Source organism: Aotus nancymaae, unplaced genomic scaffold, assembly GCF_030222135.1.
Source record: "Aotus nancymaae isolate 86718 unplaced genomic scaffold, 86718_ANA_hifiasm-v0.15.2.pri h1tg000018l, whole genome shotgun sequence".
Classification (NCBI taxonomy): Eukaryota; Metazoa; Chordata; class Mammalia; order Primates; family Aotidae; genus Aotus; species Aotus nancymaae.
The window spans coordinates 13409567-13423525 of NW_026988430.1; the positions used below are offsets into that span (position 1 = coordinate 13409567).

Here is a 13959-nt window from a genome sequence, read left to right on the forward strand (position 1 = left end):
ACTCCCTGACGGTAAGGTTTAGAATAAGCCTGTCTTCGTTGAGGAATTGAGGCAGAAGGGGAGAGTGGACAAATTCAGTTACAGACACTGCAACCACAGTGTACAACATTCTATTGTGTACCTGCCCACTAAAAGTTATGGGTCATGGTGTTCAGGAGGCTGAGGCGGGAGGATCATTGAGCCCAGGAATTTGAGACCAGCCTGGGCAACAGTGTGAGACTCTATCTCAGAAAAAAAAAAAAGAAGAAAGTCTAACCCTGGCCAGTGTGCAGTCACTGAGACACCCTGGATGGAGACCTTACCAAAATTAAAGAGAAACAAAGACCTGCCCCAGAAAAAAAAAAAAAAAAGAGGAAGAAGGAAGAGGAGAAGGAAGAAGAGGGGGGAAAAGAGGAAGAGAAGCCAAAATACAAAATTTGGAAGATCTCAGCTCCAAGGAGAACAGGTATCTACACTTATCACCAGACAGAATTTTGCTGTGGCCCATTCTAGCTGAGTTGTCTGGGGTGAGTAGTTTGTTTCTGTTTATTTCTCTGAAGAACAGACATCTGTAGTGCTGTTTTTGACTCCTGGTCAGGAAGAAACCTAGCCAGAGGAGGTGTCAGCCGATACATGGGTGTGAAGCGTTCAAGCCTACAGAGATTTGGAAGGTTTTGGGTTTTCTCCTAGAGATCGGTTACATTTGGTAAAGGCCAGTCAATAAAGAGGAGACAGGGAAACCTGGTAGCTTCCCAAATATCCACAGAAGCTTCCCAAACACCCATTGTAGATGTGCAGATTCAGGGACTGTGAGAGGAACTGTGGCAGGGAACCACAGGGTCAGCAGACGGTGTCCTGGACAGCGAAGGTGAGTGAAAGAGATACCCAAAGCTCCTGACAGCCTTATCTACACGCACCCAGTGAGACCTGAATTTGGTATTTTCCAGCTTTTCTGGGAGTAACTCCTCTCTTCAGTAAGTAGCAACACAGTACCTTAACCTCTCCAGTATATATAAAGGCCAAATCCTCTGACAACATTTCAGACAGTCCCAGCATCCATCAATGTCTAAGTCCAGGGGAGGAGAGCAGGGGAAGACGGTATCTATCAGAGAGCTATCGGGAAGCGAGGAACGTGATGCTAGGAAGGAGGTCGCATCACCCATGTCACTTCTCTTCTTTTTTTTTGAGATAGAGACTCACTCCATCGGCCAGGCTGGACTGCAATGGTGCCATCTCAGCTCACTGCAACCACCACCTCCTGGGTTCAAGCAATTCTCCTGCCCCAGCCTCTTGAGTAGCTGGGATTACAGGTGTCTGCCACCATGCCCAGCTAATTTGTTTGTTTGTTTGTTTTTATTTTTACTAGAGAGGGTTTCACCATGTTGGCCAGGCTGATCTCAAACTCCTGACTTCAAGTGGTCTGCCCACCTTGGCCTCCCAAAGCGCAGGGATTACAGGCGTGAGCCATAGCACCTGGCCTGTCGCTTCTATTCTTGCCTCTGGGCTTCTCCACAGGTCCCTCAACAGTTCTGGCCCAGCTTGTCCAGGCTCAGTCGGGGATGCAGTCGATGGAAGCATATGACAAATGCTTAGAGTCCAAAGCCCACTGCCATCTCCATGACCAACCAGCAAGAAAGTGTAGACATTTTGGCAAACTGTTTTGAAGACAGTAGAAAAACAACTGATTTGACCAGGAAGTCTGGCACTGTCAGAGAAACAGATGGGACTGTAGAGTTACTTTCATTTATTATTTAGGACTCATGACCTAAGACACAAATTTCACTATTCTATAAAACAAGAAAACTCAAAAAAGACACTAAAAACATAACCTGCACCCAAAACTTTCTAAGTAGGAGCTTCAAAAGTACAGAAAACAATAGTGTGATTTATTTAATAATTTGTTGCTCAGAGTATTGGCAAAGTTAGAACACCCTATATATCACACCAACACTCAATGGCTAAACTAGGAATGTTTGATACATTTTTTTTTTTTTAATGTACCACTGCTAAGTTCTTTATTCAGAGTGGCAAAATTATTCAGTGGTTCTCAACCCCAGATGCACATTAGAATCACATACTTATCCCAGGCCAGGCCATTTAAATCATATGGGAGATCTGGGGCAGGTGAGGGGGCTGCAGAGTTCTTTTTTTTTTCTTTTTTTGAGACAGAGTCTCGCTCTGTTGCCCAGGTTGGCATGCAGTGGCACGATCTCGGCTCACTGTAACCTCCACCTCCTGGGTTCAAGCGATTCTCCTGCCTCAGCCTCCTGAGTAGTTGGGATTACAGGTACCCACCAGCATGTCTGGCTAACTTTTGTATTTTTTTTAGTAGAGACTGGGTTTTACTATGCTGATCAGGCTGATCTTGAACCCCTGACCTCGGCCTCCCGAAGTGCTGGGATTACAAATGAGCCACCATGCCTGGCCTTTTTGCGTTTTTTTCAAAAGCTTGTTCTGGTTATCTTTGTTATGTAACAAACTGCCCCAGAACTTAGCGTGCTTATCTGGGTCACCAATCGACAGTTCTGGCAGGGCTTGGCAAGGCCCACCTGTCTGCACACACAGCATTGGCGCAAGGCCGGCCTGTCTGCACACACAGCATTGGCGCAAGGCCGGCCTGTCTGCACACACAGCATTGGCAGAGGTGGTCTGACTTGGGTTGAAGACTCCAGGAAGACTCCTTCTCAGAGCTGGGAGTTGTGCTGGCATCAGAACAGTGCTCAGCTAGGCTTGATGGCTGGGGAATCTCCATTTATCTCCAAGGTGCTGCTTGGATTTCCACATAGGATGGTACTGGGTTACAAGAGTGAGTATCCCCAGAGACCCAGTAAGAATCTACAAGGCTTCTTCTGACCTAGCCTCAGAAGTCCCAGAACATCACTTCTGCCATATCCTACTATGAGTCAAGCAACTCATTAGGGCAACTCAGACTTGAAGGGAGGGCAATTAGATCCCCACACTCCCTGGGAGGACAATCAAAGCACCAGCTGCCATGTTTACCACAAAGCTCTTGGTGTGGAGCTACAGTGGACGATTGTATTGGCTTCCTGTGGCTGCTGTCACAAGTACCACAAGGTTGGTAAACAACAGAAATTTATTTTCTAAATAAATGAGAATCAGTAATACCAGGTGGAAATCAAGGATGGAGTAGGGCTTTGCTCCCTCTTCAGCTTCTGGTGGCTGTTGGCAATCTCTGGCTTTAGTCATCTCTTCAAATTTCTTACTTTTTTTTTTTTTTTTTTTTGAGGAGGAGGAGTCTCGCTTTGTTGCCCAGGCTGGAGTGCAGTGGTGTGATCTCAGCTCACTGCAAATTCCAGGTTCAAGTGTTTCTCCTCCCTCAGCCTCCTAAGTAGCTGGGATTATAGGTGCATACCACCACTCCTGGCTAATTTTTTGTATTTTTAGTAGAGACAGGGTTTCACCATGTTGGTCAAGCTGGTCTTGAACTCCTGACTTTGTAATCCACCTGCCTCAGCCTCCCAAAGTGCCAGGATTACAGGTGTGAGCCACCACTCCCAGCCATCTCTTCAAATTTCTCTCTGTTCCATCCTCACATTTCCTGTGTGTGTGTGTAGTAAAATCTCTCTGCCTTCTTAGTAAGGATGCATGTGATGTCATGTAGAGCCCACCTTGATAATCCAGAATGATCAATCTCCTTATTTCAAGATCTTTATTTTAATCACATATTCCAAGACCTTTTGCCCAAATAAGGAAATGTGAATCGTTTACAGAGTTTCAGATCTATTTTTCTTTGGGGGATGGGCATTATTCTACCTACGACAATGATGAAAAATGTGTATGTAAGCTCCTGAATTGGACCCTAAGCCCTGCTAAAGAAACCCAGCTTCCTGCATCATTCTGAATCAGAAAGGCATCAGGTCCATAGCCCAGAGTTGTGTGAGGAGTAAGAAGCTTCGTATGACACCTAGGACATAACAGCCATCAGCCTAGGAAAGTGTCACTGACACAGACAGGGAACTTACCATTTCTTTCCAATTTTATCCAGTTTTCTTCCCCCAATTTTCTTTTTTTAAAATAAGTATCTGCTTTATTGATATATAATTCATATATATTTTTTTAACCTGGCTGAAAACCTTCAATAACATGAGCTTTAATTTCTCAGGGTTTCAATGAGCAGTGTGAAGACTTTAAAATGCATCTCATAGATTTCAAAAGATCAGAAACGGGGCCAATGTAGAGAATTCCTCTAACGTTACTAAGATAACATAGGGACTCAAGAGATGCAATTTTCTTTCCTCTCCCCACAAACACCCACAACTTTAGGTTTCGCTTTCTCTTAAGGTCAGGTAAGAACTGATCTTCTGCAATTCACTGTACCTCCTTAAAACATACGCACAGATGCTCTATCCCAGACAACTCAGGGAGGGCTACCCTAAACCAGTAAGACCTTCATTGAATTTAACATTTAATACATATTTTAAAATATATATATTTTTAGGCCAGGTGTAAAATCATGCCTGTAATCCCAGCACTTTGGGAGGCTGAGGCAGGCGGATCACCTGAAGTCAGGAGTTCAAGACCAGCCTGACCAATATGATGAAACCCTGTCTCTACTAAAAATACAAAACTTAGCTGGGCATAGTGGTGGGTGCCTCTAATCCCAGCTACTCAGGAGGCTGAGACAGGAGAATCACTTGAATCCAGGAGGCGGAGTTTGCAGTGAGCTGAGATCGTGCCACTGCAAAGCCTGGGCAGCAAGAGTGAAACTCTGTCTCAAAAGTAAAAATAAAAATAAAATACATATTTTATTTTGTGTACAACAATAATTTATGCAATAAATTTCCTATACTCTTGAAGTAGACGGTGGCAGTTTCAACTTTAAATAAGAATAGTATACAGAATAGACATATCAGTTACAAAATTCTTAAGCAGGAGAGCTTTATCAGAGATAAGGCATCTGCTTAAGATACTGCTCAAGCTTTTGCATCTGCCTGCAGAGAGTGGGCCAGCGACCTCTCAGTATCTCAATGCGTCTGCAGTGGTAACTCTGTCTTACAGGCCATTTGGAGTGCACCCAGGGGGCACTGGAATCAGACCGGATCTGGCAAAGAGGATGGAAGAGCGATAGAGGGGCACACTTTGGATGCAGAAACACCTGGGACAGAACAATCAGGGATGCTGTATGACCCAGCCAGGATCAGAATTTACCCTCAAGAGTATCCCTTCAGCTTACACAGATTTCACAAAGCAACTGAATTAATAAGATTTAAAAACAAATTCCAATGCACTCTCTAGTTCTGTCTCTGACTCTTGGATTCTAAGTATGTTCCTTTTTATAGATTAAAGGTATTTTTTCCGAGGCCAAGCACGGTGGCTAACACCTATAATTCCAGTACTTTGGGAGGCAGAAGCGGGAGTATCACTTGAGGTCAGGAGCTCAAGACCAGCCTGGCCAACATGGCAAAACCCCATCTCTACTAAAAATACAAAAATTAGCCAGGTGTGGTGGCTCCCGCCTGTCATTCCAGCTACTCCAGAGGTTGAGGCAAGACAATTATTACTTGAAACCAGGAGGCGGAGGCTGCAGTGAGCCAAGATTGCACCACTCCATGCCAGCCTGGGTGATGGAGCAAGCCTCTATATTAAAACAAAACAAAACGAAACAAAAAAGAATTTTTTTCCTACTAATTTGAATTTCTTTTTTTTTTCTTTTCTTTTTTTTTTTTTGTGAGACAGAGTCCCGATCTGTTGCCCAGGCTGGAGTGCAATGGCACAATCTTGGCTCACTGCAACCTCCGACTCCTGGGTTCAAGTGATTCTCTTGCCTTAGCTGCAATTACAGGTGACAGGTGACAGCCACCAGGCCCAGCTAAATTTTTTTTGTATTTTTTTTTTAGTAGAGATGGGGTTTCGCCATGTTGGCCAGGCTGGTCTTGAACTCCTGACCTCAGGTGATCCGCCCACCTCGGCCTCCCAAACTGCTGGGATTACAGGCGTGAGCCACTGTGCCTGGTTTCTACTCCTTTGAATTTCTAATAATTTCCATTTTTTTTCTTTCTCCATTAAGTGGAGAACAATAAATACCAGCATAGTACACACAAACAATTCCCATCTGCCACATACAAATAGCCTCTGACCGGTGAGGTAACAAAGAAGAGATACTGGCCATTGTGAAGGCTTTACCATCATCCCAGGAAACAAGCCGCAGTCTCCTCTGCCAACTTTAGTTCTCCAGTACCAACTCCCATTCAGAAAGAAGCGGGGTGAAAAGTAAGATTCACACACCTCTAACAGTTCTAGGATTTTCAGCCTTCCCTCCTGCGCTCTTTAGGTCATGGTCCTTTCGAGCACATCTTTCTGGCTGCACGGTGGTCTGTCAGGAAGGGGGAAGGTTCTAGCCACCTTACTTCCTGTTGTCTCCATTTCCGATACTCCCATTCAATGCTTTATGCTCTCATCTATCCTAAGTGAGCAGCTGCTAAATTTTATTTTATTGTAGTAATTTTTTTTTTTTTTTGGAGATGGAGTCTCACTCTGTCACCCAGGCTGGAGTGCAGTGGTGCAATCTCAGCTCACTACAATCTGCCTCCCAGGTTCAAGCAATTCTCTGCCACAACCTCTCAAGTAGCTGGGATTACAGGTGCCCGCCACCACACCTGGCTAATTTATGTATTTTTAGTAGAGATGGAGTTTCACCATCTTGGTCAGGCTGGTCTTGAACTCCTGACCTTGAGATTCACCAGCCTCAGCCTCCCAAAGTGCTGGGATTACAGGTGTGAGCCACTGCGCCTGGCTGTAATTTTTAATTTCTAACCAAAGTTTACTGAACAAACTTGCCTGACCAACCAACACAACCCCCTCCTTCTGTAAGAGGGATTCGTGGGTGCCTGCAGCTTGCTGAACACGCTCATTCGTTAGTCCACGTCCTCTGGTTGCCATGGCTGAGCTGGTGCTCACCGTGAGTCAGCTGTGCTTGTTATGAAACCTGTTTATGCCCATCTTACTTGCTATGGGAATCATTATGTAGTTCAATATTATATAAACTAATTTAACATGAGTGTGCACAGGGTTGTTCCTATGCAAATTAAGTTGAACGTACTTACAAGCCTCTTAATAGTTGCATTAAAGTAGTTATGGATGTTAATAATAAAAGATAGGAAAACATCTTAAAAATCTAGAAAGATTTTGCACTCAGGCTGTTTCAAGTTTTAGGCTGAAGCGGGGAATGTTCAACTGTACATTGAAGGTATTGTTTGTGCCAGAATGCAAATGAGCTTATTTATAATCAAAGTAAAGCCATTACAAATTTGGGAACTGATCTACATATATACATTCTGATTCCAAATAAACTGTGTATGTATTTCTTTTTAAATTCCCCTCAATGACTACCTTTTTTCTTTTCTTTTTTTTAATGACAGAGTTTCGCTCCTGTTGTCCAGGCTGGAGTGCAATGGTGCAATCTGGGCTCACTGCAACCTCTACCTCCCGGACTCGAGCAATCTCCTGCTTCAGACTCCCAAGTAGCTGGGATTACAGGCATGTGCCACCATGCCTGGCTAATTTTTGTATTTTTAGTAGAGACAGGGTTTCTCCATGTTGGTCAGGCTGGTCTCGAACTCTCCAGTGACTCGCCCGACTCAGCTTCCCAAAGGGCTAGGATTACAGGCATGAGCCACTGCGCCCGGCCAGTGACTACCTTTTCTTCCTTTTGAAGAGAACTAATTAATACTGATCACAACTGCGTCAGCTAAGAAGGCTACACTGACCTCTGATCTAAAGGGAGGCAAGTCAAAGAAACTCATCCCAGAGATAGCTCAGTTGCTACGAGTCACCTAAACTGCTGAGAGGAGTCGGTGCAGCCTTCCCGTAATTCTGCTTTTGTTACATCTCACCCACCCACTCCACCACCTACCCCAATTCCCAGTGCTGAGAAAGAGACACCAGTTCATACCCATCCTTTTTGTAAAACTCCAGCATCATATTATCCGTGGCGACACTGAGGGGCCGGCGGGCCTGCTCGGGCTGGCGCCGGTCAGCGGGGTCCATGTCTGGGGAGGGCATTGAGCTGTAGTTGGCATTATGGTTCACATGTACTGGACTCCCATAATTGCCAGTAATGTTGAATTCTATCTCTGTGGGGAAGAAAGGATTGGTGCACGTGAACACTTGGTCTCTCACACCCTTCCTGGGCTGGGGAGCGATGAGTACAGTCACCCAATCCCTCGTATTTCATCCCTAGAAAATTTCATACCGTGGTTCCACATATTAATTCACCTTATTAATATAATGCATCACATTAGTAGGCCAAAAAGGGGAACACATGTGATCACCTAGATAGGCATTTAATAAAGCAATGTCAATTTGTGACTAAAAAAAAAAACTTAGTAAAAACAGAAACAGATACTTTCTGAAATATACGAAATCATCTTTCTAAAACCTTGTGCTTAAGATTAAAAGCACACAGCTGTCCTAATCAAATCAGAAAAAAAGGCAATGCCCACTATCACTACCATTACTTAACACCATTTGAGAAATGCTAGCCAATGGAATTAGTCAAGAAAATAAAATAAGAGGCAATATTCATATTTATAGATGATGTTACTGCCTTTCTGGAAAACCACAGAGAATCAATTCAAGATATTAGAAATAGTAAGAGATTTCATCGAAGTTGTTTTTTGGCTGTCAAAGAGATACACAGAAGTACTCATCCCATCCTTTCCTAGTCAATAAGAATAAATTAGCTCTGCACAATTCTATCTGCCTGCAGTGGTAATGAATTAGCTCAGCCACAGAACCTATAGGATTACTGCCTTGACTTCTATCTCCTTTATTTCTTTATCTTGATTCCCAACTCTGTGTTATCAACACAACTCTTAGGGAGTCAGCAGTTCAGACCTTAAAACACATGAAGCAAAAGAAAGACAAACTTCTTCAATGTTAGAACAGCATTAATTGATTACCTCTAATGGGCAGAGCATAGAATTACTAATATATTATCCTCACATGCCTTAACAGCTGTTGTGGCACAGCCAAAAGCATTCCCTTAATGTCTATCAAATATAAGGTACAGTACCAATTATTATTTTTTTAAGCAGATGCCAAATTTAATGTAACAACTGCTGTCTCTTCAAAGCTGTCACCATTGAGAGTCATCTACTTATGGAATGAGGCTTCTGTGGCTCAGAACATCTCTGAAACTTCCTCTTAGGAAGCTGCCTTGAGAGCCTAATTTTGAAGTAGGCATTAAAAAAAAAAAAAGAATCTCATTGCCTTTGAGATTGAGCTCCACCTTCGCAAGCTGAGGGACAACTCAAAGGCACAACCTAGTACAGGGATAAGGCACCCAGATGATCTGTTAGTCCTGAATAAAAGTCCCCATCCATATCAGGACTCAGTCTCCCTCTGCATCTATAAAGTGAACGATTTAGAGCAGAGGATCTCTCTTTCCTTCCTGCACCAGCATTCCAAGATTTGTAGATTTGAAGAAAACATAGTATGGATATTAGACCAGTAAAATCCATGGACATGGTAGTACGTACAGTGGACACTTTCAGGCCAGAGTGTCCCTTGAAATTGAGAATACAGAATAGGAAGCTGATGCTACCCTGATATGTGGATGCCTTTGTGTGTGTGTGTGTGCGTGTGTGTGTGCGTGTGCATGTATGTGTGTTTATAGGGAAATAAAAAAAAAAACAACACCCGTGGGCAGTGGTACTTGGCTTCGAAGGCTCAGGACTCGCAGTGATATTCCCGTTCCCTGCCTCCTGCCCCTCCAGCTAGGTGCTGTCACGTACCCCCAGGGAAGAACCAGTCTGCATGCTGGATGATAGGTTCAATGATCCCAACAATTTGCAACGACACGGTGGTCATCATCTCTGTAATGTTCCTGTAAGTAGAGAGCAGAGACAGACAGGGTGAAGTTACCAGCTAAGGCAGGCTTTGAGGCCCATGGTCCTCTGGCCGCAGAGTGCAGGAAGGGGCGCTGGACTGGAACCCTGCAGGTGGAGGTTTGAGAGCAGGCTTTCTCTTGGGAGGGACACTTCACCTTTCTGAGCTTCTCTTTTTCCATCTGCACAATGGGGATAACCCCAGGGCCCATGAACAATACCTACAAAGCCACTTTTAACATGAGATGTGATTCTCCTCCGTCCCATCCCTGTGATTCTCATCCTCTTTCCAATTCTGCTGTCTCTGGAGACAGCCCTCTATCCCTCTGAATCCCAACACTGGGATGTGTCCTCTGATATTTAGGACACAGAGCTTGCCTGGCCTGTGCCACCATGTCCTATGCCCTTTTCCCCCATCCCAATGCTGACTTAAGTAGCTCAGAGAAGACCCTTATTTCAGACCCGTAGCTCTGGGACCATCAACAGAAAGAAAGATGTGCAGAATTTGTGCCTCCTCCTCAGCCTAAAAAAGGACCAGGCCAAAAGAGAAATAGGGTTTGGAAAATACAAGAGGCAGGTGCTTAGCTGGGGCCCCAGCGGGCCTGCCCACCCTGCCCAGGCCCTGCAGTCCCACCTGCTCACCCACATGGCTCCTCCACTCTGTACTCACCCTTCTGCTTGTGGCCATAGGAGGTTGGGTCCTAAAACAATCGCCATGTTACTGGGAGTCATCTTGTTTACATCTTGATATTCTGACAGCTTGGATAAAAATTTAATCAAGTATCTAAAAAGAAATTAGAAGGGCCAGGCTTAACCAGGGCTCAATAACAGCCATGTTCCCCCGGGGACTGGAGAGAAATTTCCCTAATGTCACATATCTCACTGACTAGGAGATCCATGCATCCTGCAATGTAATGAAGATGCATCATGTGTCAGGAAATGGAAATTCTGCATTCTCTTTCCAAAAACAGACAGGCTCAGATCTCACTGGGTCAGGTGTGAACATCTGCTTCAACTAATACTGGCCGGGAAGTCTCCATCTTTCCTTCTGACTCAGTATACAATGACTTGAAGCACTTCGCTTTTTTTGTTGTTGTTGTTGTTGTTGTTGTTGTTGTTGTTGTTGTTGTTTTGAGAAGGAGTCTCCCTCTGCCAACAAGCCGGAGTGCGGTGGCGCAATCTTGGCAACCTTCAACTCCCTGGTTCACATGATTCTCCTGCCTCAGCCTCCCAAGTAGCTGGGACTACAGATGCGTACCACCACGCCCGGCTAATTTTTGTATTTTTAGTGAAGACGGGGTTTCATCATGTTGGCCAGGATGGTCTTGATCTCCTGACCTTGTGATCCACCTACTTCAGCCTCCCAAAGTGCTGGGATTATAGGCTTAAGCCACCACGCCCATCCCGCCTTGCTTTTTACAAACCCCATTACCTGCCATTTTCCCTACATGTAGAAGTGATAAACAGTATGTCTAAGTACTACTGGCAGGAACATCTACATGCTAGGGGTGGTGTTTCCTGGAGTTACCCTCAGTTGGGTGCTCTGGAAAGATCCAATAAAGAAAAAGTCCAACATAGACTTAGTATATGACCCAGCAATTCCACTCCTAGGGATAATACCCCAAGGAAGCTGCCCACACACAAACTTGTACATGAATGTTCATGGAATCATAATTATTAATAATAGCCAAAAGGTAGAAATTACCCAAATACCCATAAAGGGATGAACAGATAAATTACATGTGGTATGTCTATACAATGAAATATTATTCAGCCATAAAAAGGAATGAAGTATTGACACATCCTCCAACATGGATAAATCTGAAAACATTATCCTAAGTGAAAGAAGCCAGACACAAAAGGCCACGTATTATATTATTCCATTTCTATGAAATGCCTAGAATAGGCAAATCTATGGCGCCAGAAAGTACATTAGTGGTTGCTTAGGGGCATGGTTGGGGAAAATAAGGAGTGACAGCTAATGGGAAGGGGATTTCTTTTTTGAGGTAAGGGAAATGATCTAAAATTAGACACTAGTAATAGTTGCAAAACTATATGCACACACTAAAAACTACTAAATTGTACATGTTAAAAAAGTTCAATGGTTTGTAAATTATAGCTTAATGAAGTTATTTCACAAAAAGAGCCAGCAAAGTAGCTATATAAAAATAAAACAAATACAATGAAGAAGCTATGTGCAAATTTTAAAAAATAGCTCTGGCAAACCACACTAAAAATCTGCCAGGCCCTGACAAGAGGACCTGGGACACCCCAGGGCACATGTTTTCTCCTGGCCTCTTAGTTACAACAGGCTGTGGTCCTCACCCCATTTTGCTTGGATCATGGTGGAGCTACTCATTTGGGATTTTCTGCTCACCTTCATCAGCCCAGTAGAAAGTCCAGCAGACTCATGTCCTAGCATGTAGTCACTTAGCTGTCACCATGACAATTCCACCCACAGCCTCTCCTGGCCATGCCTTACCCTCCAAGAGGCCACACAGGTCTGGATCAGTATGTGGGAGCTAAGCTGAGAGCTTAGGCCAACCCATGGGCTGGGCAGTGGCCTAGGGCGATGGTCAGCAACGTGCCATGAGTTGAACCCATCTGAGTCCCACTCCTGGGATTTTATTTGTAATCTACATACAATTTACTACTTTAACCATTTTTAGGTATACAATTCGATGGCATTAAGTACATTCACAGTGTTAGGCAACTATCACCACCATCCGTTTCCAGAATGTTTTCATCTTCCCTAGCTAAACTTTGTCCACATTAAACAACAATCTTGGCCAGGCACGGTGGCTCACCCAGCACTTTGGGAGGCCAAGGCGGGTGGATCACCTGAGGCCAGGAGTTTGAGACCAGCCTGGCCAACATGGTGAAATCCGGTCTCTACTAAAAAAAAAAAAAAAAATAGTAGTCCCAGCTACTCAGGAGGCTGAGGCAGGAGAATCACTCGAACCCAGGACGTGGAGGTTGCAGTGAGCTGAGATCACACCACTGGACTCCAGCCTGGGAGACAGAGTGAGACTGTCTCAAGAAAAACAAAACAAAAACAATAATCTCCCACCCCTAAGCCCCTGGCAACCATCCCCAACCCCTGACAACCACCCCTAAGCCCCTGGCAACCATCCTTAGCCCCTGGCAACCACCCCTAAGCCCCTGGCAACCATCCCTAGCCCCTGGCAACCACCCCTAAGCCCCTGGCAACCATCCCTAGCCCCTGGCAACCACCCCTAAGCCCCTGGCAACCATCCCTAGCCCCTGGCAACCACCCCTAAGCCCCTGGCAACCATCCCTAGCCCCTGGCAACCACCCCTAAGCCCCTGGCAACCATCCTTAACCCCTGGCAACCACCACCCCATTTTGTTTCTCTCTGAGTTCGACCACTCCCAGTACATCACATAAGTGGAATCATATATTGCATCTGTCCTTTGTGTTTTGCTTCTTTCACATAGCATAGTGTCCTCAAGGTTCATCCACGGGATGACAGGAATGAGAATGGCATCCATTAAATGAACATACCACATTTCATTTATCCATTTATCTGTAGAGGGACATCTGATTTTCCATCTTTTACCTACTGTGAATACTGCTGCTATGAATACGAGTGTGCAGAGAGTGAGTCCCTGCTTTTGATTCTGGTGGGTACATGCCCAGAAGTGGAACTGCTAGATCCTACAGTAATTCTGTGTTTAATTGTTTGAGGAACTGCCCTCCCATCATTCTGGGGATTTTTAGCACAAAAACAGAAATAATCAGGCAGATGGCAGGAGGTGCTGATGCTGAAAATCTGCATCCTAAGAAGCTGGGAGGAAAGGTGGCAGGGCCGGGACAGGCGCTGGCAAGACAACGCAGTAAAGAAGCGGAGTGTGAAGCAGCGGGAGCCGGTGCAGAGAAGGATCTGCAGCACGCAGGAAACAGAAGCGCAGACAGTAGCAAGAAAAGCGAGAGGCAGACGTGGAACACGGGAACGGTGGCACGCTGGAAATACTCTCCCTTGCCTCTCCTTCTTGTGGACTTGCTCAAGGACACTTCTGCTTCCCCCACCTCCCACGTAGGTCAGCTTCTCCCAGGTGCCCATGAACATCTGTCTTTACCATAAATCCCCACTATCTTAAGATGGCTTGCA

The 13959-nt window shown here is 44.9% G+C and overlaps 1 protein-coding gene across 3 annotated transcripts in view; it reads right to left on the bottom strand.

The window, feature by feature from the left end:
• Positions 1-13959, bottom strand: part of ARHGAP44 (Rho GTPase activating protein 44) — a 203132-nt gene that overhangs the window by 25170 nt on the left and 164003 nt on the right. For all 3 annotated transcript variants that reach the window (XM_064378288.1, XM_064378286.1, XM_064378287.1), the window contains exons 14-16: positions 10498-10611; positions 9735-9826; positions 7892-8072 (exon numbers count right to left, since the gene is read on the bottom strand). In XM_064378288.1, coding sequence (XP_064234358.1) covers positions 7892-8072; positions 9735-9826; positions 10498-10611 — 387 coding nt within the window. The remainder of the gene's footprint in view (positions 1-7891; positions 8073-9734; positions 9827-10497; positions 10612-13959) is intronic.